The sequence below is a fragment of the Thermobia domestica genome, chromosome 7 (assembly GCF_964235325.1).
Source record: "Thermobia domestica chromosome 7, izTheDome1.hap1.1, whole genome shotgun sequence".
NCBI classification, from domain to species: Eukaryota; Metazoa; Arthropoda; class Insecta; order Zygentoma; family Lepismatidae; genus Thermobia; species Thermobia domestica.
This window is the reverse complement of record NC_137460.1, coordinates 148,653,239-148,680,067: the sequence shown is the minus strand read 5'-3', so window position 1 is coordinate 148,680,067 and position 26,829 is coordinate 148,653,239. Positions and strand designations below refer to the sequence as shown.

The 26,829-nt window shown below is 35.6% G+C and overlaps 1 protein-coding gene across 1 annotated transcript in view; it reads right to left on the bottom strand.

Moving 5' to 3' along the window:
* Window positions 1-26,829, bottom strand: part of OXA1L (OXA1L mitochondrial inner membrane protein) — a 43,237-nt gene that overhangs the window by 1,799 nt on the left and 14,609 nt on the right. Inside the window, exons 4-7 of the mRNA XM_081765391.1 lie at window positions 18,655-18,740; window positions 15,225-15,389; window positions 13,918-14,025; window positions 6,154-6,319 (exon numbers count right to left, since the gene is read on the bottom strand). Coding sequence (XP_081621517.1) covers window positions 6,154-6,319; window positions 13,918-14,025; window positions 15,225-15,389; window positions 18,655-18,740 — 525 coding nt within the window. The remainder of the gene's footprint in view (window positions 1-6,153; window positions 6,320-13,917; window positions 14,026-15,224; window positions 15,390-18,654; window positions 18,741-26,829) is intronic.

Here is a 26,829-nt window from a genome sequence, read left to right as displayed (position 1 = left end):
ACCCCAAGATCTTGTCCCCTTGCATATACTAACATAGAAATTATACCTAAGTATACTTTGATTCATATTTAACAAACCCTCCAAGTTTCGTAATAATCGCTTTATTCTTTCTAGAGAAATAAATATGTTTGTATGTATACTGTGTGTACTGTTTATTGCACCTTATAGTAATGCTTTCAGATCTCTTAAGTTGAGGTAAAACGTTTTGCTTTATTACCACAAACACATATATAAAATATAATACAATATAATTTACAAGTGTGACAATTTACAATAAACAATAATACAAATGTACCAAAAGGTCATGAAAAGACAATCAAAACTATCACAATATATGAAACTTCCATTGGGTTACAAAAACGTACACTACTTCCTTCTTTTGTAAGAAATGTTGCATTCTCTAACAAGACCCCAACAACAGTCCCCCATCATTGAAGGATGCCATCGTCCCTGGTACCTTTTCTCCATTGCCATTATATTTTGGTGGAATCTTTCCCCCTGTTCGTCGCTGAGAGCACCTAGGTTAGCAGGAAAGAAGCTGAGGTGGGAGTGCAAAAAGTGGATTTTTAAAGACATCCTACAACCCAACTCTTTGTATTTCTGTATCATGTCCTGTACGATTTCTGTGTAACTCTCAGCTTTGTTATTGCCCAGAAAGTTGCGCACAACACACTTAAATGCTGTCCAGGCAGCTAGCTCAGCACTGTTTAACTTGCTGTCAAAGCTATCATCAAGCATTAATTTCCTAATTTGGGGACCAATAAACACTCCCGCTGAAATCTTAGCATCACTCAGGTTAGGGAACTTATCTCGCAAATACTTGAAACCTTCACCAGATGTGTCCATGGCTTTGACAAAGTTTTTCATAAGTCCTAACTTGATATGAAGTGGCGGTAGTAATATCTTATTAGGATCTACTAAAGGAGCGTATTTGACGTTGCATTCTCCAGGTACGTAATTCACTCTAGGTTCCCATTCCTTCACTTCATAATGTTTGTCATCAGCTCGGCTATCCCATAAACATAAAAAACATTGGTACTTCGTGTAACCGCACTGCAGTCCTAATAAAATACCAACTACCTTGAGATCACAACATATTTGCCAACAATGGTCCTTGTAATTTATAAGATTTAGCAAAGTTGACATGGTGTCATAGGATTCCTTAATCTTCACTGAGTGCGCAAGTGGTATAGAAGGTTTTTTATTTCCATTATGTAAAAGGACAGCTTTAAGGCTGACCTTTGACGCGTCGATAAATAACCTCCATTCTTCTGGAACGTAAGGAATTCCTAGCTCCGCCATCAACCCATTTATATCCGTACATACGCACACATTATCTTGCATTGAGAAATAGCTTGAAAATTGAACATGCCTTTTCCTGTACACTGATATGTTCGTTTCTGCATCCAATAAGTTCCACTGCTGGAGCCTTGTATATATATATGGAGAATTTTATATATATGGAGAACTTGGAGAATTGTATATATATGTATTAAGATATACATATACTGTACGTTTACAAAAAATATACGTTGGAAGTACATTCTATTTTTATACACGTTTCTAATTTAGAGAGAGCAATACAAGTGTGTTGTTGACTATTGTAAATATTCATTTTTATGTCTGTGTTTGTAGTAATAAAGCAAATCGTTTTTACCCCAACTCAGGAGATCTGAAAGCATTACTATTAGGTGCAATAAACAGTGCACACAGTATACATACAAATATATTTATTTCTCTAGAAAGAACAAAGCGATTTTTACGAAACTTTTAGGGTTTATTAAATATAAATCAAGGTATACTTAGGTATAATTTCTATGTTACTATATGTAAGGGGACAGGAGCTAGGGGAATAAAATATCTGAAAAAGGGAAATTTTTGAGGGAATTTCCCGAAAATCCCTCTGTTACGGGAAAACTGTACGTGATGGAGAGAAACCGAGTGCATATTCGAATTCAGCGCAAAAAGTTCCTTTAAGATCAGGTGATTTTTCTCATGTAACAAACAAAAAGTTTAAATTTGTTAACTAGTGTTATCAACGAGGCAATCTGTTGAAACTAAGGTTATTTACAAAATACTAACGCTTTCTAAGTAAATCTTTCAATGACACAATAAATTCTAAGGAACGTGAATCCAGACAATAGTAAAATTTTAAGAAAATTTAAATATCTTCAAGTGTGCTTACGCGATGTATAAAAAATGTTGGTAACATTACACATACTATACAGGAGGCATGGTCAAACACAGTATCTCAACTGGACCAAATAGCAGTCATAGCACAGTAGTGCGGGCCGAAAAAGAAAAGGCATTTCCATACTTGATGTGTTTAAAAAGTGAATAAATACATAAAATCTCACCTAATATTGTAGTTCTTTATTGGAAAAGAAGAAAGGAAAAAAAAAAAAAAAAAGGTAATGCGGTTAGTACTAGGTACATGGATACTTCTATTGTTTCTTTCCCCTCATTTCCCGGCAACCAACCTTCGGATGTCTGAAGACATGCTGCTCGCATTAATGATTTTCGAACAGAGGCCATGTGAATGTCTGTTAATTCGGAATTTGCTGGGGACTTTATTCTTTCCATGAGTGAGAAAAGTTGTTTACGCTATCAAATATGGAAATTACGTACGATGCAAATTTGGAAGTTTCTGGAAAACGCACACGCAAGTATTTGTAAAATTCGGGGATATCCACATCACTAAGTTTTTGCTTTAGAGTTGAGTTACACTGAATCATTATTCATTCATCTGTAAACAAACTGGAACTTTCTCAACGTCAATACTATTTTGTAAATAAGGAAATTATATATTTATCACCTCAGGCTGAACCAAGAGCCGCAGAAAAATGAGTCAAAGGTAGCATGCGGCTCGCGAGTTTGACATGCCTGCTCTACATGCTATCAATAAACGTTAACATCATATGTATCCAGATTTCACATTGATGAATGGCATCACTGTTTGATGGGCACGGATGTCCCATTTACCGTTTTTCGGCATTATTTACTCTGACGTTTGGACACCTAATATGTTGTTCTTACTGAAAAAAAAAAAAAAAAAAAAAAAAAGTATTCTGTTTTGTATTTGCTCAAACTCACTCTATGACCTATGGAACCCGGAGGTTCAATGCCATGTTCACAAAAGCTCTCCTGACTTCTATCCTTAGTCAACTGAATCCAGTTTTTATTTTGTATTCTTATTTCTGCGAGATCCATCTTAATATTGCCCTCCCATGTGCGACTAGGTCTTCCTAATGGTCGTTTTCGGATTGGACTTCCAGTTAAAACTTTGAAAGCGTTCCTACTTTCTTCCATTCTCGCTACAGTCCTGCCCACCTGAACCTCCAAGATTTGATGACCCTAACAATGTTTGGTGAATGGTATAAATTATGCAGTTTCTCATCATGAAGTTTTCGCCATTTCTCATTTCCGTTCCTTTTGGTTCCGAATATTCGTTTCAGGATTTTAAACTCAAATACTTTCAGTCTGCGTTCTTCCCTCAGCGTAAGCGACCATGTTTCACAACCATACAGCACAACAGGCATAATTATCGTTTTATATATTTTAAAGCTTCAAATTCCTCGACACAATTCGCGATGATAAGAGATTTTGAACTGAATAATAACACGAATTCCCTGCAGAAATTCCAAAATAAAAAGAAAAATCAAGATGATGAGTTCCAGAAGAAGAAACACTTGTGATTGTTAAAAATATGCTTTATGTGACGTGAAAAACAGTTCAAATGCGAGTTGTTCGTGCATTTAAGACATCTATACATACCAGGCACGTTTTTATACTTTTCTGTTGGCTATTTTATTTCCTCTTACAATTTTTCCTGCACAAGCGCGGCAAATTTTCTGCGATCACATCGCAGATCGCGGCATGTTCTGCAATGGGGTCAAGTATCCACTTTATCAAAAGTATTATTCGATATTTTAACGTATCCAAAATTTGTCGTATTACGATCCCGAGGAACTTCTATGTATTTAGTACATAAATTTCGCCCAAAATTTTAAAATTTTTTTTTTTTTTTTTTGTTTTTGTTTCGGAGAGGGGATCGAACCCTCTAAATACGCCCCTATTATCTGGAAACAAATAGACATGAACACAAAAGAGCTTTCATCTTAAATGTCTATGGTGATTTCCCCGTTGGAACAGAAATTTTAAAACCCTGTGTTACAAAGAGAAGAAAGCAGGGTTCACCCGTAACCCGTTCAAACGGGATTTTCCCTGATAGTTCCCACATGATACTCGTTTCATGCTGTGCTTACATACATTTGAGTCCCACTGTATTATGATTATTATCTTCCATAATCGAAATAACAGAAGAGAAACGGGATTTTACTTACTTTCACTTTAAATTAATTCATTTCAGAATTTGATTTAAATCAGACTGATTTAAATCAATCCACCCTGCTCAAAACTCACACCTATAAGCTGTTACTAAGAACAAGATGGTAAGATTATTACTTTAATTTGACATTATTTATTTGATGATATTTTGCTTGCGTATGTATTTTGATACTATTTTCTAATAATGTTTTGCAAACTGTTATACCTTAAAAGAGAGATCATATGAGCCTGCTTTCAGATTTTTTTTAAAAAAGAAATATTTTACACTTGGAAAACACTCCTTCTGAATACTACAATGTATAGATGGTCCCTGGTCCATTATTCTTCTAGAAACGATTCATGAGTAATATGTCTCAATTCCACGACAAATATAAGCTGCAGTAACGTTCAATGTGATCCAACGTCGTATTAATCAGGCAAGTTGCAATTTGTTAAGGTATTTTCATTATTTTAATAACTACTTATCTGTATATATCTATTATTTCATAAATACTGTCAGAGATTTTGACCACCTTTAACCATGCTGGTATGAGCGAATGATGCCATCTGGGTATAACGGGCGAAGTGGGTCCCTGAACTGGCCATTCCACGGTGAGACGCGTGGCAGAGGAAACATATAACGATGGACTGGTGCGATTACGAGAATCGTGTTGCAAGCATAGCGCTATACAAGGTGTGTATGCACCACCACGGATCTTCGCCTCTGAAACCGATGCAAATCAGTAAATGATTTGCCTACCGCACCATTCAATGAAACAGGAAGTGTCAATAACTGGCAGCGCACAGTGTGAACAGCACAGGCAGTTGAGGCCGTAAGGATTCGACGAAATCCCGTCAATACTCAATCAGTGATGTTCCGAGAGATATACATTTCGAGATCAACCATGTCACAAATGCTCAATCAGGACCTGGGGAATCAAAGCCTACAAATACCGTACAGGTCATTTCCTGACTGATGCATTATCCTAGCAGAGAATGGTGAAAGACAAATATCTCAAGGGTTACGCAGAAATTGTCACAGGACAATTCTCTTTTCCGACGAAAAGTTATTCAACGCTGAGCAGTCAAAAGGACCGTGTGTACGCATCATCATTAGTGCAAGCTGCTGAACGTGTTTCCAGGATGCAAAGGTCCCACCACCCGGCATAGCCTATGGTATGGTGGGACGTGAGCTTCAACAGCACAAAATGGCTCCATTTTTGTAAGTTTGAAAACAAGCGATAGAGACACCGGGTACCAACACACAATGTTGGAGCCTACTGTGAAACCACTGAATATCATCATGTTCCCCAACAAACAGTGGATCTTCCAACAGGATTCTGCTCCTGTTCATAAGGTATGGTAAACACAAGAGGCTATGAACCAACGACCCAAACTTCATCTTCACATTACACTCTAGCAGCTCCGATCTGAACTCTCTCGACTACAAACAGGTCAGTGCTTCAATTAGTGATCTGCAAGAAGAGAAGTCCTAATATGGACTCCTTGAAGCGCGCTCTTGTCAAGGCAGCCCGCCACTTCCCGATCGACACTGTCCGTAATTCCATTGGCAATTGGCCATCCAAACTCCGGGACTATGTCCAGGCTTTTAATGTGGACATTTTGAAAACTGATTGGTGTTCTTCATGCTCCATACTTTCCTGTATCATCTTGCAAAAGGACACCAATATATTGTCAACACTGTGCCTGTGTTTCATTTCCAAATTTCTGACAGTTTTTATGAAGCAACTAAGTATAATGATAGAATGTGGACATACAAATAATCTCAAAATATCTCCTGGAAGCATAAAAATAAGTTTAACTTACATTCTTTAAACCCTTCCACGAATCCTTTTGGCTTCACAGGTAACGTATCGGGAGTATGACGCACTAAAGGATCAATCTTAAAATAGTCTCGTACAGCAGGTATTCGAAGGAATCCAACTTGCGCCAACGATATAAAATTCGTCGATACCCAATAGCACAGTATGGCCTGGAATTCAAAAATTATACAACCAATAAATATAAAACTAATAATCTCACTATCTACTATAGTAGTTTGAACGCAAACAATTTAAACCTCTTTCTCTTCCTAATCAATCTGTCAACATTCAAACTGACACTCGTTCATAAATGTTAATACGTGAAAGCTATGATTATCTTTTAACTTTACGATGTCACTGGTCCATTATTGTTATAGTGTTACGAAAAAATTGTTCCTGGATATTAAAATCTAAAAATTGTGTGTCTGTATATGTGTAGAGTTCTTCAGTTATTTAAACCAGAGCAACAGGAAGATCTTCAACAGCTATCGCTTGCTCAATTTGAACAATCTGGAAAAGAACTACTTTACCTTCTAGCAATCTGGATCAATCATATATTCATTGATCTCTAATTGATGCAAGGGACCCCTTCAGGGCCACTTGCTAGTTTCTTATATATTTCTATTATTGTAATTATTATTGTACATATATATTTCAAGGTAACTATATTTTATATATATATATATATATATATATATATATATATATATATATATATATATATACATAAACATGAATATATTTTTGTATATTTGTAATTACAATATAAGATAAAGCAGCGCTAGTTTCAAAGGTAAAGGCTTGGGCGGGCCGACTCTGTTATTTCTTTGGGGCGGGCCGACACTGTTTTTTCTTTGGGCCGGGCTTGGGCTGGCCGACACTGATTTCTCTTCAGATCGGGCCGGGCTGGGGCCGATCAATTGCAATTCTTTAATAATTATTGACTTTCGTTAAACGATAATTGGAATAAAGCCAAACGTTGAAAAAGTGTGTCCGCGAAAAATGCAATAGCTATTTACAGTTTGTGATGCTTAGCGGCTCCACTTTCACTATAGAGGATTGCAGGCATTATGCGGTAAATTGAGCTCTGACCTTGACCTTCACTGAACTCAAAATATAAAAAGAAGGGGTGGGAATGTTTTGCCTGTCGCTAAACAATATTGCCATTTTCACTTTATACTAAAAATCAATTAAGTTAGATTTTTGTTACAGGGAATGGAGTTTTTGTTCTCTCGATGACAGGCAAAGTTCTAAGAGGCAATGGTACCATTCGAGAGGCAAGCGTCAGGTTGTGAACCAGAGTTTAGAAAATGTTTCTGACGGTTAGGTCAAATTTAGTACTAAATTTTTAAAAAGATTCAGGCTCGAGCTAATTTTTAAAAAAAAATATCGGGCCGGGGTCGGGTCAAAAACTTTTAAAATTTATCGGGCCCGGGCCGGGTTTGGGCCAAGAATTTTGAAAAACTTATCGGGCCGGGCTCGGGCCGAAAATCTCCAAAACTTTTCGGGCCCGGGCTGGGCCTAGGTACGTTCGGGCTGGATTGGGTTGGGGCCGAAAAGTTCGGCCCGAGCAGGTCTCTACATGTATAATCCATATATTAATCTTGCATATTCTTTTCTGTAGCATATAAACGAAAAAAAAAAAAAAATCCTCTTTTTATAGATAACGAATGTTAGTTGAAAACATTGTCCGTTGCCAGCAACATTTAGGATACAGACGGAGGGGAACGGGGACCTGGGTTTACTTTCGTTTTCTTTTATTCCGTCTATGCCATCTATATGGGCCAATAGGTAGTTTTGCTAGAAAAACACTTTGATATCTTTCCGAACCTCTCATATATATATATATATATAGAAGGCATTCTCTTGAGGCGGGGAACCATTTAGTGCTTCGAATAGCGGGAGAGGCAGTTTTGTCCTTCTCTGGTTCCATTTCAGGGGATGGGAGTTCCTTGGTTAGAACAGTCTAAATGATGACTGTCGTACGGGTATTTTCAGAATAAGCCGACAAGTTCATGTATAGTATAGCGAGTGGGCAAGAGAGTCCACGGGGTAGCTTAGAGCTATATTTGTTTTACTTCTCAATCTAAGGAAATAAACATATATATATATATATTTGGATAATGTTTAGCTCGCGATTTCTCTTTAAGCATTTTAACTAGGATATTTAGTGTTTGTAGTTTACATTGAGTTTGCCTGGGCTCCTTGCTTGGGTCCTGTAGCCAGGCTTATTGCTTTTGAATTGGAAGGCTCCGGGTTCGAGTCCGGCCGACGTCTGGCTATATAAGGCTGATAGTTTGTTTTTAAAAACACACTTAGTTCTGCTCTAGAATGCTAGGGGACTGGAACGGGTGAATTTAACCTCTCTCTATAGATCTGAATGCTGATCTAGAAAGGCCTCTTATTGGGGTCTGTTCCTATATCCTCGTTGAACCTATTCCTAATAAATTTTGTTAGATAGTATTCCTCTTGAGGAAGATCTGGTTCCGGGCTTTTCCTCGCTTAGGTTTACGCCAGGTGCTGGATAAGTGGTGAAGGCACCTTTAGTACTGTACATTGATTCACTTCATCAGCTTGTAAGAGAACGCTTCCTGAGTGGATCCTGATTAATTAGAGTATTAGTTTATGTAATTTTGTCTTAATGACTGAAGTAAGAAATTCTTAGATCTATTATAGTAGGAACTAATTCCCTATTCTTTAGGGATTAGGATGGAGATATACTTAAGTCCCTCTCAGTCTCCGGGAGGACAAATAGAGACAGATAAATATTTTATCTTGAGATCATAGACTATTCTCTGCTTTCATTCGCTCTTTATTGAAATAAAGATGTCTGGAAGAGGAAACTTGATGAGTTTTCATTATAATTTGAGTCTGGTATGCTAGTTATACTAAGAACTCCCCTAGATTTTTGCAAACAGGGTGAATAAATTGGTTAATTTAGAATTGGTCGACAAGAAAGGTTGTACGAGGATATTTAAAGGATTAAGAGATATTTAACCCATCTTTTGTCTCTGCCTCTCTTGAATAAGTTAAAGGAAATAAGGGAGAGAGGGAGATCTTAAACCGATCTGGTCGGAAACAACCTTGGTGAAGTTGATTATTTGAAATTAGTGGTCCTTTCATTCCTCCTCCAGAGGAATATTCTTTTGGAAAGATAGCTGTTAACTGGTGGGTGTGGTAATAACTTTAGATACTGGGAGTTTGGTATAGCACTCGCACGCAGGAAGGTACGCCCATAACCGATATCAGCTGAGGGCGCGTAGTCAGCGCTTACATTGAAGACACTTTCAAAATGATGATTTATCATATAACTGTTATAGAGTAACTAAAACTATTCACACATTATATTCGAAACGCATATTTTAAAATGAAAGTTACAAAGCTTCCTTAAACATGTGGAGATTATATTTTAAAAACATATGTACACCATTTCGACTATATTCTAATTATTGCTATTTATTTACAGTAAATAAAAGCTTAAAATAAGTATGGGGAAAATGCAACTGACGATAGCACATGTCACTAGTTTCGACGATTTAGGGATGGAAACAACCTGAAACGATCCGTTTAAACGTCCAGCATTGTTTTCCGAAGAGGATCGTGATCAAGATACAAGAAACAGCCCACAGACAATTACCTGACCCATCAGGTGCATAGAACAACGGTCGAAAGACTACTCAACGCGTGTTTCGCATCAGCTGGAAGTAAATCGCGGAGAATGGCGACTTGCGACGTGTATTTTTTTCTTTTTTTTTCCGGTATAGTTTTTGTCTCGCATCGTCACAGACAATGAGAATTAAGTTGTGTAGAAGGTATAAAGCGTCACAGGAGTATGTTGAGTTTCTGAACTGCCGCTTTCGATATCCAAACCAGAACTTCACCCCAAGTTCTCATTCTAGTTTTCGAACTATAATTTAGACACCTTCATCAGACGCATTATCCGAATGTACTTTATGAAGGAAATGATATATTCCCAAAACTATAACACAGTGTTAATAATAAGCGTTTGCTTTGGTCATATTTTAAGCTAAGATGATGTGAAAGAAGCAATTCGCTAAGTGATCCTGGATCCTAATCAAAACATTAATGCCATTTAAACCACAGGTGCCATATTCTATTGTGAACCGTTGACACTGTAAACAGCCTTGTTAGAATTATGAATTAGATTTCTGGGCTTTCGGCAGCTACGGCTGTTAAACCGTTACGTATGAGGCATGATGCCTCTTGGCGATCAGAGTCTAAGGAACTGGGGAGGAAGAAAGAAGCGACTTGGAATCATTAAGTAAGGTTACTATTCCGGCATTTGCCTAGTGTGAATGAGGAAAACCTCACTCAGGATGGCTGGCCTGAATAAGTTATTACATTTTTTCGACCGAGTGTCCCCACCGGAAATCGAACCCGGGATCGCTCGTACCAAAGGCGAGAGGGTTAGCGATTACGCTACGAGGGGTCATAGAGCAGTCTTGTAATCGAAAGGGGCAGGCTCCATCAATCGCAAGAGTCCCCCCCCCCCCAACCACACAAATGTAACTTTTGACCATACCCAATTTAAAGTTATGATAACTTTCTTTTTTCTTGTTTGTAATTCTATGTCTAAACGATCTGCGGGCACAGTGGAAGTGTACTTACCTTGGTACGAAAGATTTCTGGTTCAATGGCATGCGAGTTTGGTTGGTTGGATTGGGATCTATTGCTCCTTTGAGCATCGAGGCTAAATCAGGTGTGGACCTACAGCTCAACGTGGAATCCGAACCACTGGAAATCAGACCCGGGAAGAACACCACATGAGGTCCCGCACCACATGTTGCATCCGCAGTGACGGTGTGGCCTGGTGGTAGGAACTCGTAATACACCACTTGCTGACTTGTCCACTAGACACTGAGCATAATCTTGCGTGGGTGCAGCGGTGGTCTTGAGGTGAGAGGTGCAAGATATCGTGGTGACAACCAATGTCTGGTATGCTTGGAATTGTCGTACTGGACTCATTCTTTGTTACTCACAAGCACTCGACCAAGTATGGACGTGGTGCGGTGCCAAGATAGCAATGACACCTGTCACTCATCTTCCTTGTTAGCTGCCGAAAATGTGTGAAGACCCATTTGGTCAACTTGTACACCTTTCCTATGTGGTGCAGGTGAAATCTCTTTCCTTGGAAACACGTTTGATTGTTGTCCTTCTCTACGGCAGCCTTCAGAACCTCGAAACCCAATACTTGTGTCAATCACTACGGGGTACACCACAATGCCTTAGATCTCCCGACCTGAACTTCTGGAATCAATACCTGTCGGTGCATTCATTCACATTCCCCCAAATGCTTGACGTATTTACTGACTTGATGCGGCTGCTGACATCAACCGCAAGAATATAAGAATATAAGAAATGTCATACAGCAAACAACCACGAACGAGCTACTTCGATACCTCTATTTCTCTTCGACACTGGACAAGCTGTGATTGCTGTACATGCGCAACGTCCCTATATTGGCGCAGATCGATAGTTAAACTACCCCAACTCCCATCGCTTTCCTGTACGTAACTTCGTTTCCTCTCTGTGAGTGCTTCATCAAATGAGACATCAAAAACGAACTTTCTTTTTGGTTATCTTGTATATACATGCAATATCCATAAAAATATTTTTTAAATTCTTCAAAAATTAGTCATACACAAATGTTCACTGTTAATATCTCGTAAAACTTTATTCAAAAGTATATAAATATGATAAAATTATAGTACTTTATCTTAAGCGTATTGGAATTTCATTATATGCTGATAATTTCGATATCTATACTCGATCTACACCCGATTAGACAATTTGAAGTACTATTGTCCTGGAAGATGTCAGCAGATAAGTATACACATCGAAATTCCCATCATATAACAATGCCCATAAGGTAAAGTAGCTACTATATATTTTTCATATTTTATATACATAACTGCATATTATACACTATGAAAACCTTAATATATTGCTTTACAGATACTTAAAACCAGATTTATAATATTCTTTGCTTTTCATGTGTGTGTGTGTGTGTGTGTAAATATATGAAGAGACTCCATTGCAAAATTCTAGTAAATAAACATTCTCAAAACAGTTATTCTAAACGCTCGCGCTCGATCTCACTTGTGATTGCCAGGCTAAGTGTGACGCAGCACACAAGTCTACCACTGCTTTACTTCGTGTAATTTTGTACTGTCCAGTTTCAAAAGTGGGAACGGTTATACATTGGCATAAAACTTACTTTTAAAAATCCTCTTGCAAGCATTCACTGCGAACATGCATATAGATGTGTAAACTGAAACCAAGTAAATGAGATGTCGAACTTCCAGTCTTACGACTTTGCATGTGTTGCAGAATTAATAATGAACATTGAAATCATAATATGTTAAGGTTTTCATTTTGATTTACGCAACTGTATATCATACAAAAAGTAAAGTGTTTCACATGCCTTGCGTTATGTATTTAATTTCCCCTTATATTTTTTTTCCTATGCTGGAAACATTTTCTGAAGGAGAATGTGTTGAAGAAAACAAGAGTTATTGAACCACATACTTGCCTAGTTTATCTTCATCTGTGTATGTGATGAATACTTCTTCGTGTGGGCTGCAAATTTCTTAGACATTTATTTTCTGTCTTTATAACATGCACATGCTTATTTACAGCCTATATACAAAAACATATTAATTGTCACTAACTGAAAATATAGCGATTCTACCTTTACCCACCATGAGCCATAGTAACCAGCTCCTGTTGTGATTTTGTTTACTGCTAGTTTGAAAAATGAGTTCACTCTCGCATAAATTACAGAAAATATCTAGAAAGTATAGGTTTTATGCAGCACTCAAACTACTGATGAAATCAGAAAATATCTTTACAAATTATAAGCGTTAGTGTATGAATAGTCCTAGCACGTCAGGCACACATTCTGTGCTAGACCTATCTAAACAATTAGCAGCCTCTAAAGCACACCATTAAAAAGGACAAAAATAAACCACAAATCGTCATCGCAAATAGAGAATGCAACGTATGAATCATACTTAAGGACAAAGGTGCATGAATTAAATCTGGATCAGCATTTTTAGATACAAGGTGGAACCACATTATAAATCTAAGAAACGCAAATAAATCTACTTAAACTATGATAAAAAAAATTAATAAGCATAAATGTCCTTACCATTGGAAAAATTTCTTTTTAGTAATTTTTCAAACTTGCAGTAATTACACAGTCACAACAGGAGCTGGTCACTATGGCTCATGGTGATGAAAAGTAAGAATTCCTATATTTTAGTTAGTGAGAAATAATATATTTTTGTATATAGGCCTGCAGCATACAAAAAAGAAGCATCTATTATATACACGGATGAAAACAAACTTGACCAACATGTGTTTCAGTAACTATTTTCTTCAAAGGATTCTCCCTCAGATGCTTTTAGCGTAAAGAACAAAATATAGGAGAAAATAAAATTAACAGTTTTATTTTTTTTTTTTTAAGAACTTGTATTTCCTATATAACATTGATATCAATTAAAAACTTCTTCAATTTTATAAACAAAATAATGCTGTAGTAGTTAATACTACAAGTAAATTACAAAAATCTTAACGAACAGAAAGTTAAAATATGTTCACGTAGAGATAAAAAAAAAAAAGTATGCAGAAAAGGATTAGAAAAAGTTTATAATATCTCTACTACGTATATCCATATAATATTATTATTTTATTGTTACGATACCAAATGTCCAGTACAGGATGTATCTGTCCAATAGTAACTTACCCCAGGGAAGTTTATTGCAAATGGAAGTATTACTACAGGCATAGCTCGTAAAACGTATTTCATCATTTGCATATTTGCTGATGATAGTTTTGCAGAATCTGCTCCAACCTGCAAGTGTAAATAAAGCAAAGGTTCAATTAAATATCTCCAAAAATAACTAGCAATCCTTTTACCAATACTACATGGCACATTCTCTAAACAATGGCGAAATGCAAACTTAGAAAATAATGTTTTGTATTAAGCAACATTTTCAAAACGTTATTCGCTTCTCAGAAAACGTAATAAGATTACCATTTGTCTCTTTTGAAAGCAACAACCGTTACGCACACATTCATACAATTGCTTAAGTTTTTTGGGAACTTTTAAAAAACAGTATCTACCAACTACTAAATTTTGAATGTAAGTTTCCAAAATGAACGAAATGAAAACAAGTTCATCACTAGAGACGCCTTTGTAATTAAATTAAATTAAAGACCCCTTTGTAATTAAATTAAAAAAACAATCATTTAAACAAATATCATCATGTATTTTGAATGTGATTCTCAGTTTTACATTGACTTATTGCGTAATAACTACTGACTTGTGATATACACACGTAAGAATGCTGATGTGACATTCACAGTTAAGAAAAATATTGATTTATGACGATTAATATTTCCTTTTCTGTATAGGAAACTATATTAAAAAATACGAAACTTATCCAAACACAATGCTGAAAGTAGTGAATTATTTATGTATATTTTTCGTTACCAATTTCCAGGGAGCACACAAGCGTTTGGACTCCAGCGATAATTCTGATATGCAATCTCATTGTTTATTTAGCAAAACCGACCTCTGAGAAATGACAAATGAATGTACGGTTAATTCATTCTTTAATGCCAAAACGATGCGGTTTCTGAACGATGTACCCGATATTGTTAATTAATTGTCTATATATAACAATACATATAATCAAAACTCGCATTTAGAATAGTTAACGATGGTTTCAAGATTACACTGTTACATATTGTGTAACTCCATGACGTTACTTAAGAGTCTACAAAGGGCTATGTTGCGTTCATTTAGGTGATACATGGTCAATACATCGTCTCCTAACGTTAACTGACTTTTGGCTTTCGAGACCGAAGTTCGTTACCTTTTAAGTAAAGTAGCTCCCCGAGTACTTCGAAATGAAATCAACACCGAAAATCCTAAATCCATTGTTATATAGAAGCAGGGACAAGCAACCAAGGTATGAGTGGTGACCACTCGGCTATCATTGTATAAATATACAATCTAATTTCGAAGTTAACCCTTCGTATACTCACCTCAATTGTGATCCACATTGTAACACTTGTTACAATTGGTAACAAGAAATATGGATCCGGTACCGTGAGATCTGTAAACCAGAACATTCCTCCTGTTTTCATGCTTTCGACCGGGGTATTAGCCATTCTTCTAAGAGCCAGAAAGAACGACAAAAATACTGGGGCCTGGAATTAAATCACAAGCTATAATTGGATTAATTATTTTTAAAAAGACGGAAGAAAAATAGACACAGAAAAAGTGGTAATTAAAACAACACAGAACAGTAACACGTGAGAGATTTGTCTATTTACTAATCTGACTCTGCCTATAGGCAAATAAAACAGTATCAAAAGAAAATACAGGAAGGAAGAGCATGATTCGATCTATTATATTAATTTTGGCTTGTTCTTTCTACATTATTCTCCGTTTAAAAAGAATAAATTACAAAGGGCGATAAGTTTCTCAAGGATAACACTTTAATTTAATTGTACGAGAGACGTAAAATTTGTAGAATTATATAAAAAAAAAAAAGTCTATGTACTAACGTCAGCTACACACACCAACGATTTTGTATCCAACGAACACATTGACAAAAGTTTTAATGATAACTGCTATACTGGTAACTCTCAGAAGGAAATTTGTATTCTTCTCTTTTCCTTTATAAAATATTGAACATGTTCATGGACGATCTGATCAGGACTGATTCCCAAATAATTTTGATGAAAATTCATTATCCAGATAGGATTTTCGTCTTCCGGTTTTTCAGTACAGTTATGATACCAATTTGTTACTATTCACAACTTTTACAAACTGTTGGCTGATATTCTCTCACAAGACTCACACACAAAACCTCAATTACCTCAATTTTAACGAAGTACATGAATATCTCAGTCCTGGATCAGTAAGAAACAAGTAATAGTCATTGACTTCGTTTCTGCGTTATTTATGCGAGTAAGCAGTTTGGAATAAGTAAATACAGTGACACTCTTATTAGCACTAGCGTGCTAGTGTTTGCTATATTTAAATGTTATTTACTGAACTAATAATTTTATTCAAACCCTCAAAATACGTCATAGCAACCCAGTAATTTATAACGATATGAAAATGTGGATGGAAAATGCAGACTGGGAAGAAGTCTGGCACGACCACTTTACACTGATCAATAGATAACTCTGTGTCGTACTGGATGAGCACGGAGCGCTGGGAAAACAGCTGAGTCAGTCGTGGTATAAAATGGAAGTTACCAGAGTGGAATAGCGATCTTAGATCAAAGTGGCCGTTTTCCGGTGGAGTAATGGAAGTATCACCATGAATTGATAGGAGCATTAAGGAATAATGCTCTGCCATATCGAAATATCGCAATATGGGTAACAGCTTTTCAGTGAGGAACCCAAGCAACCAGCGACATGGAATAGTCACGTGCCACAGTACACGGACCGATGTGCCACGTGTCGTATTGGAACATTTGTTGGAGAACGAGACATGACACGGAGAGTACGATTAAGAAACACGCCATTCATAAAATTTTGACGCAAGCTCTGAACCTACATAAAGTTGTATCAAAATGGGTTTCAAGTGCCCTCACGAAAGTTCAAAAATGGACACGATATGCACTTTATTCCGATCACCTACAGCGCTTTAAGTATGAAGAGGGACAACTTCGCCCTAGAGTGTATGAACCTGAGTGGAAATCGCAGTCCTCAGAGTGGAGACATCCAGGATCAACGTGTAGACAGAAATTTCGGCAGAACCAATCACCCACGCGACTGATGGTGATTATGGTATATGACACAAAGGAAGTACTTGTTTACCACTTCGATCCTCATGGCACCACAGTCACACCAGTGTATCACAAAGACGTCCTGCAGTTACATCTACGACGTACTGTTACGGAGAAGCATCCAGATCTACTGCATAATCCAATTATACTGCACGATAATAAAAAGACTCATAAGGCAGCCCGCGTACGAGACCTACTGTGCCGACGAGGATAGGAAGAATTAAAGCACATAGCGTATTCGCCGGATTTGTCACCGTGTGATTTTGACTTCATTCCCAAAATGAAGAAACCACTGTGTGAAGTAGACTGATAGGCGAGCCGGCCGAACATTGAAAATGCTGTACGCAACACTACCCCTTCAGTCATGGTGCAGAGGTTGGTTTTGCTGATGGTAGCGTGCTACGGACAATGCGGGAGATTATTTTGAGGGTTTATCATTATCAGACAATTTTGTGTAACATCGATGGTAAAGTGATGTGGACAGTGCGGGAGATTATTTTGAGGGTTTATCATTATCAGACAATTTTGTGTAACATCGATGGCAAAGTGATGTGGACAGTGCGGGAGATTATTTTGAGGGTTTGTCATAATAAAATGAGGTTCTGTAACATGTGCACTAATACATGTGTACGTCACAGGATTGTTTGGATTTACTTTCATGATTCCCACTAACAAAATATCCATTATGGATATTCATTCAGTTGTGTGTAATACATTTTTAATGCATCCTTCAACTGTCGAAATATTACTGGGTTGCCATGACTTACTCCACAACCCTCGTATTTATCTACTGTAATATGGATTCAATACAATAATCTAGATAAATAATCACTGAAAAGTATACACATCTTACATAAACTAATTATTTACATTCATATATAACACGACACCACCATAGTTCCCAGAACATTACGAAAATCTTCTGAGTAAACATATTTGCAACGTCTAGTTGCAGAATAGGTGGCACGAATCAGCAGTTTTAAAACTGTGTTAAGTAACTTATCTGGAGTGGGCATGGTCATAATGTGCTCAATGTACTGTCACTGATACAATGTGTCAACGCCACATTCCTTACAAACCAATTTAATATTAGGGTATTTACACACATTCTTAAAAATAAGCTGTAGCACATTTGTATTTTAAATCAAATATTAATGGTTCACATATACCCATAAATCCATTTATTAGTGAATATTCTCTTCCATTTATATCTGAACCGTTCTATCTCTGACTGACAACTATACAAGCAAGAAAACATACATTGATACGACGTAACATACTCCTACTAAATGCAATGAATGGCATCGCTTTCAACGCATTACCTTGGAAACCAGTTATTGCTGCAATCCAAAAGTGCCACACTTGGCCACTGAAGTCTGTTCTGGCCCATTCCTCCTCCTTTGCAAAGCGAGTGGAAGTTTGCAACATTGTTATAATCATGTCAAAACCTGACATATAGCAGCCTAACTTTAGTGCGATGCTGAAATTTCACTCTGTGGCTCACTCTGGTCACTTTGTCATCCTTATTATAACGATTTAGAAACAGTCGACTTTCCTCCTTTCATTTAATTAATTTTCGTAATTCCAGACTGGAACACAATATCATTGTTACTCTATCTATATATAAAACGTATACGGCTTTATATGTATATAAATAAATACAAACTAACCTGTGCTAGAGGAACTAAGACGTTCTTGAAAGGATTCATTTCCTTTTCTTTCATGAAGAGTACCATCTCCTGCGCATATCTTGCAGCTATAATAATAATAATAATAATAATATTAAACAACTACATTCCTTACACTATTTTTTTTTAAGCGAGGGAGGAAACAAGTTTTAGCTCAGGTAAGCAGACAACATAGAAATATTTTTTTCCATCTCTTTCAGTAAGAAGTGCAGCTTGAATGAAAGGTTCTTAAAATACAAGACACGAGAAGTTCGCACAAAAATTGTGATTCATTTGTTTCATAAGATGGATGTCTAGGAATTGGTGAGCGGGATGTATTGTACTTAATACAATAATCGGACGCTTCGGTCATGATCTTAGGATGGATCGGGAAAATCTTTTTGGTTTCAGGTAAGGTGGTGAGTATGGGATGGGCAGGACTCCTTAGTTTCCATAAAGCACGATGGCCAACCTTTTTAATTTTGAGGAATAATTTTCATTTCAGAAATTACTGGCCTTACTTATCTAAATATAGATCAGTGATTCAATTATAAATAACCCAAAGGTCATAATTATAATACTATTAAGATAAAGTGATACAGCTTTGAAAAGAAATAAACAACTTCTTTCCAGTCTTTCTCCAAGCCTATAACAATGTATATTTGAGAAACTCACAAATTGATCATGTTGACGTAAACAAAAATGAGTTATCTCACAAAAGTAATTTCAGCAATTTACAAATAAGCTTTCCTGTACATAATGAGTAGAAAAACATTTTTTCTTTTTTTTTTCTTTTTTTTTTAAATAAAAGGAATAGAGATGCCAACTTGTTTGTCTGTAAAAATAGAGGCACTTCGTTGGACTTTATGGCAATTATGAATAGATAAAAAGTCTTACGATTTAAAACTTTTTTATTATGCAAAATATATAAAAAATGATTGCAGAGTATGAGCAGAGAGTTCTTATTTAAAGATGTATTTATCCTTACTTACGATTGTACAAATTGAGCAGCACTGTCCACTATGCTGCTTAGTTTTAACGGGGTTAATCCACTAGGGCACTTGCATTGGAATGGGTAGCTTAAGAACAGATCGCCGCGGGCTACCTTCCACGACTTGCCGGTCGACGAGTTGGCCACTCATGCCATGACAGAGTTGAGTTGACTGAGTTTAACGTCCCGTCCAGCAGCGAGGCTATATGAGACGTGGACCTACTGATTAACGTGGAATCCGAACCACATAAGCTCCCGCCGGGAATCGAACCCAGGTCTCCCAATGATAGAGGAAGTTAAGGTAATTGTTAAGGGACGATGTGGTAAAATAGACACGCATTGCCAAAAGGAATTATGCATAGGTAGGGATCATTCAGTGTAGCGAATGGGAATTCTTGAAATGAGGGGATACTGATAGCTTTGATATAGTACACGACAAAACATAACCATTTTTTTTCCTCGAAGATCAAGATCTAAGGGTTTACTTGTCCCTACCATAAATTTTTCTTTGTAACTAGATTCCGACGTTGCCGCTAAAACCCAGGTAGAACTTTTATTCAGCTCTCAGTATGGCTAACCCATTATTGTTATCATAGTAACATTGTACAGTAACATCCGTACGCCTGACATCCGTAGCTTTTGCAGCGTGACTGAAGAAGGTACATATCGGTTGCTAGGCTTTGCAATCAGTCCACGTCATGTGACAATATATGAAAGCTATTTTATTCTACTTTGTTCAGCTTAAAACACAAATTATTTTGATGTAACTTATGTCGGGATGTATGTAAATGTTATCGAATAGAGCAAAACTTTTCTACTTCCAATCCAAGCATTTGAATTATGTTTTCTCCATAAATGACGTAAAGGCAATGCTCTAAATAAATGAGGGGGGAGTATGCGGGGTATACTTCCTTAGATCTTCCACCTCGAGCACTGCGTAAAAGAATAGCAACACAGTTTAAAAACCGAGATCTTCCTATCTCGAATATTTTCAATGCGTAGTTAATGCTTGTTATATTGCGACATTGGGCAGGCGTAGCCCCTCACGGACCGTAGCTCCAGGGAGTCAGTTTAGTACTTATCTATATTTCCTAGCTAATTTCATCACTATTTAAATATGTATTTATTATTTTAATACCAACGCCCTAGCCACACTGGAATATCACTCCCCGCGAGATCAGCGAAGTCAAGCAGTCCTGGGTCTGGTCAGAGAAAAGATAGGTGTGACCATTCGTAGACGGTGTTTGCGTTGCGGCGTCCACCCAGCATCGTGAGGACAATTGGGAAGCTACTTGAAAAAAGTAGCAAACTGCTGTCGAGGAAGCCAGCATTAACGGCGAGGGTAGCCGATCTGCTGACAACACATCATCCCACCCCACAGAAATGAGTGCCGTTAAGTCTAGGCGTCCTAAGGGCTGTTGCGCCAGGAATTTAGTTATCATTATTATTATTGCTAATAATAATAATAACATTAGCAATAGGCTTAATAAAGATTCTGCCTGTTCGCTCTGCTCGTACCTAAGTACACCATTTCTAACTTTATGATATAGTTAGGCAGGTCAATAATTGGTCAGTTTCTTTCTAATGCGATTCATCACGTGTATGATAACTGGCCAAACTACAAATTAGGATACTACACACATGAAATTAATAATGATAGCTTTATTACTCAGATATTAACCTGCATACATTAATAAATATGAGGATCTAGGTACTTAATAGAAAGCTTTTTAAGCATTTTCTTTCTTAAAGAAAAACGTTTTAAATTGTCATTATACACAGATGGCCTGTCGAATAATAATAATAATAATAATAATGTTTAAATGTTTATTAGGGACAAACAGCTACAGCCACAAAGTGCCCCCAAGAAGGATTATACAAATATAGGGCGCTTACATTTAAATAACATGAAAGTGACATGCAAAAAAAAAAAAAAAAAAAAAAAAAAAAAAAAAAAAAAAAAAAAAAAAAAGGAATGGGTATTACAGATAGAAATACAATGAAAAGCATAATGAGAAAACAAATAAGCAGAAATATCATCTTAAGTACATCTCAAACAAGTACACCCTGTCATGAGACTAAAGACTAAAATAACATTGATATGAGTATACAGTAGGAAAAAAAGTATATACCATATTAGAAGGAACATACATATAGTCAAAGTTACAAATGAACATACATGAAAATCATAAAATAATTTAAGCATGATTTTCCAATCAATTGACACCTTAATTAAAGTACACTCATATAAAGACAGAAATAAAAATAAGATAAATTTACCAAAGAATACAAAATAAGCATATGGCATGTGAAACTCATAACCGAGATAATAATAATAATAAAAAGAAGTGTAGTATCCCCCCAAAAAAAAAGCAAAGATAAAAGAAAAAAGATGATAGGAAAAGAGAAAGAAAGTTAAAAAAGAGAACGAGAAAACAACCTAAAAAAATTTAAATTTTCAAATTTAAAAAGAAATTCAAATGGCACCTTACAAGTTAAAAAAAAAGTATTTGTCCTTTAGAATTTTAATTAATTGTGAACGAATTTTAATAAAATTACTTTGAAAGATATCTATAGCATTGTAGTATTTATTGGCTGTATCTATAGTTTTATAAATTGAACTCTTCAGGGTAGGAACATCCGAAACAAAGGGTACAAAATTTCTAACATTGCGATATGGAATTCTTATGGACCAGAGACCATCAATAGAAAAGACACCTTGAAGAATATTATGAAACAAACTTAAATCAAAAATACACCGCCTATCAGTTAGAGGTAACAAATAAAGCTCTTTAGATATGCAAGACAGACTCTTATCTTTGAAGTTTTTAAACTTCCATCGTAACCAAGCCAAAAAATTGTTTTGAACAGATTCTATAGCATTTACAAAATACTTAGTTTCACAATTCCAAATAACAGTGCAGTACTCCAGATGGGATCGCACATTGCAAATGTAGAAAGTCTTACAGGTGTTGACACTCGAAAAATTACGACATAGACATTTTAACATAGCTAAGTTCTTCCTAGCCTTAGAAGTTATTACCTGTAAGTGCTTATTGAATAATAACTTGTTATCCAAAATTATTCCTAAATCCTTGACATAGGCTCCAAAATCGATTCTCTGTTTACCGACTGTGTAATTATACAAAAGAAGATTAGTTTTCCTTGAGAAAATTATGCCTTTAGTTTTGGTAAAATTCAAAGGCAAAAAATTGGTTTCAGACCATTTGACCACTAATTCAATATTATCTTGTAAGGATACTTGATCTTGAAAGGTTTTAATTTCTTTAAAAATTTTTATGTCATCGGCATACATCAAATATCTACAATTTAACTTCTCAGGTAGATCATTTACATACAACAAAAACAGCAACGGACCAAGATTAGAGCCTTGAGACACACCAGATGTTATATTATGAATAGAAGACATATAGCCATTATACCTTACTTTGAATTTCCTATTGTTTAAGTACGAATCTAGCCACTTTATTATTTGATTCGATAATTTGTACTTATACAACTTACTTATCAATAAGTGATGAGGTAATTTGTCAAAAGCTTTGGCAAAATCAAAATAAATAACATCTGTCTGACCACCCGATCGAATAACAGAAAACAAACTATGTACAAAGCATGCCAAATTTGTAGTAACTGATTTACCATTTATAAACCCATGTTGATTTACATCCAACTGATCACGTACAGCATTATACAAGTAGTTGTACATTATTTTTTCAAAAATTTTAGGAATAGCATTCATTATAGATATTGGTCTATAATCGTTAATTTTGTCACCTTTAGTCTTAGGTATTGGTGTTACGGCTACAATTTTCCAGGCTTCAGGATAAATGTTTTCATTTAAACTCCAATTAAACAAAGATGCTAACACTGGTGAGATTACCTCAGCTATACCTTTTATTATAAAAACAGGTATTCCATCTATACCTGACGCAGATTTAGTCTTTAAGGATTTAATAGCATCTCTTACATTTCTAGTTGTAATAGGATGTATTTTCGTTTCACAAAAAGTTTCTGATGATGTTAAATAATTATCTGTATTGCTAATATTTGAAAATGTCTGGTAGACTGATGCGAAGTACTCTGCAAACAAATTTGCCAACGACTCGCAGTCGGTAACCAGAGAATCATTTACTACTATTCCAGTTGCAGTCTTGTTATTACCCTTAGATACATATCTCCAAAATTTCTCAGGATTACTTTTTAATTGATTTTCCATTTTAGTATAGTGAATACGTTTGTCATCTTTTAACTGAGTCTTAAAAGCCTTGCGGTAGTTAGGAAATAATAAATAGTCTTCGTGTTTTAATGTATTTTTATACTTTTTATGAGCTAAATTCTTTGCTTTTAATAAAGAAACAGATTTTTTGGAGATATTTAGATATTCTTGGCCTAGATTTCGGAATATTTGTTTCCATAGCTAATACAATTGCTTTTTCAAAATCGACAACAGCTTCATTTATATCTGGTTTTAACAAGATATTATACCAATCTATATTGGCCAGTTGTTGATATAATGCATAATAATCACCTCTAACAAACTGAAAACGTTCAGAAAACTTATTTATTTTACAACCTTTAGGTAAAAACACAATGATTTCAATCGGATAATGAAAAATGTCAGGATAGACCATGCACTGATTGGTTTTTCTTGACATAGAAGTAGCATTTGTTATAACAAGATCAAGAGCAGAAACTGAAGGTTCAACACACAGGTTAGTATTTTCCAAAAAAACAGAAAATTGCTGAAACTTCAATTTGGAGTAATAATGGATTCCTGGAAGCTGTTCATTATTTAACCAATCAACTTTGGATATATTGAAATCTCCAAGAATCAATATATCATTTTCCAAAGGATTTAATCTACTAGAAATATGGTTCAAATAATTTTCAAAATTCACAGGGGAAAAAGTTGGTTGAAAATAAACACACGATATTGAGATTCTTTCCAGTATTACATTTTAATTCAATCCACACACATTCACTTATAAGTTCAAGATCAGACCTGCGATTCACCATAAAGTTTTTCTTTATTGCTATCAAAGATCCACCACCTCTTTGACATGACTCTTCACTATATAATCTGTCGGCTCTAAAACATGTATAGGTATCTGGGAAATAATCGTAGTCTCTATGAATATCGGATAACCATGTTTCTGTTACTACAATTATATCATATTCACAATCAGAAATTGAAGAGAAAAAATCACTACTTTTAGTTCTAAGTCCACGGACATTTTGATACCAAATTTTAAGGTTTAGGTTCATCATGCTTAGTAGGAGAATTATGATTAGTAACTTCGCCATAACTCCGCAATCTACCATAGAAAGGACCTATGAGAACACCTGTAGGCCACACTTTAGGATCATTAATTCGGGAAAAGTCTAATTCATTCACCTCTATATGAAAGGAAGAATAAGAATTATGTTTAGTCTTCAATCTGGTACAAACCACTTCTTTCACATTGAGTTCCTTAACAATTCCTTCAACTTCTTCACTAGTAACTAACGGGTTAAGTCTTGTTACAAACAGTGCTTTTCTTCTTGATTTAGATACCAGGTTTTAATTACCTGAGCCACAGCCAACGGTGAGTTTCCTTGGTTCTCTCCGAGAATCTGAAATCGGCAAATTGTTAGCTCTCAGAGCTTGAAATGGTTTATTATTTTTGGATATTACTTGAGACCAGAGTGAAGGTGTGGATTTAGAGGATATTTGCTCATCTTTTCCAGTTTCACTATTATCCGTTAAATGTGGGAAATTATTTTGATCATTGATGTTTGGAGTCGGTGTAAAGTCTTGTTCAAAGTCCTGGTTAGAAGTTGAGATCTTACGGGTGTAGACTTGTTCTCCAATTAACAAACTTCTCAACAAAGAGTTTTCTTTCCTCAGACTTACAATTTCATTTTTAAGTTCAAATAGTTCATGTAAAAGTTCACTCTTGATCTTGTTTACACTAAATTCAAGTAATTTTGATATCATTTCAAAGTCCATAGAAGAACCCTTACAACAAGATAACTGGTCATCTTGTCTCTTTTCATTTTCAGAGACACGTAGTTGCCTAGCACTAGTTGAACTACCACAAACAAAAAATTATCTTTTTGAACACAAGCACTACATTTAAATTAACTTAATTGGATATGTTCCTTTTTACTAATTTGTTCAAAGCAAGCTGAGTGACATTTTCTCTGACAAGTATTACATTTGTATAGTATAGTATATAGTATAATAATAATAATAATAATAATAATAATAATAATAATAATAATAATAATAATAATAATAATAATAATTATTATTATTATTATTATTATTATTATTATTATTATTATTTATTATTATTATTATTATTATTATAGGTTGCCCCAAGACATTGAACAAAGTTATCGTGTCTTGCAAAATGTTTTTGATGGAGACAAGGATCATGTTGTCACTGGGATAGATCAATCACCTTCAGAAACTGAGGAAAACGAAAACTAGGACATGTTTTAAACTCTTGGAGTGATGAGTTCCAATTGTTAATTTTATCTATTTATGTGAGAATTTTCAAAATAATATAGTGCTTTATGTGAGATTGATTCTAAGTTGCATGAAGGGCATAAACAAGAAATATTAATAATAAATAATAATGTTATTTATAAAAGATTAACATAAGTGCATCACGCTAACTCCTAATAGTAAATCACATTCATGCTCATTGCAATAATGTAACGCAATAATTTAAATTTGAGCATTTATATTTATGTAACCGCAAGTCCGTTGGTCGGCTAACTAAAAGAAAGTGTATGCAAACAATTGGAGCTCTTAATTAAGTATGATTTTAACCTATAATTAGTGCTTGAACTTTTCAGGTAAAGAGGTACCCGTCCGGTACCCGTTGTATTTGGTTTACTCGATCCTTATACCTAGTAAACTTGTTGCGAGCTCCAATATGATAATTAGAACAATTTGTGTTAAGATAATAAGGTGAAACAACACACCATTTACAATCATGACAGACTAAGCTTGTTCTCATAAAAATGGGGTTATCAGGCCAACCCTATTCATATGGGTCAATCGGGCAAGCCCGATTCATAGGGTAAAAATACAATATCGGTCCAACAGGCTGTCCAGAATCGAGTCTATTTTCCGAACATTACCGAAAACGCACAGTAGCCCGGCACAAAATATG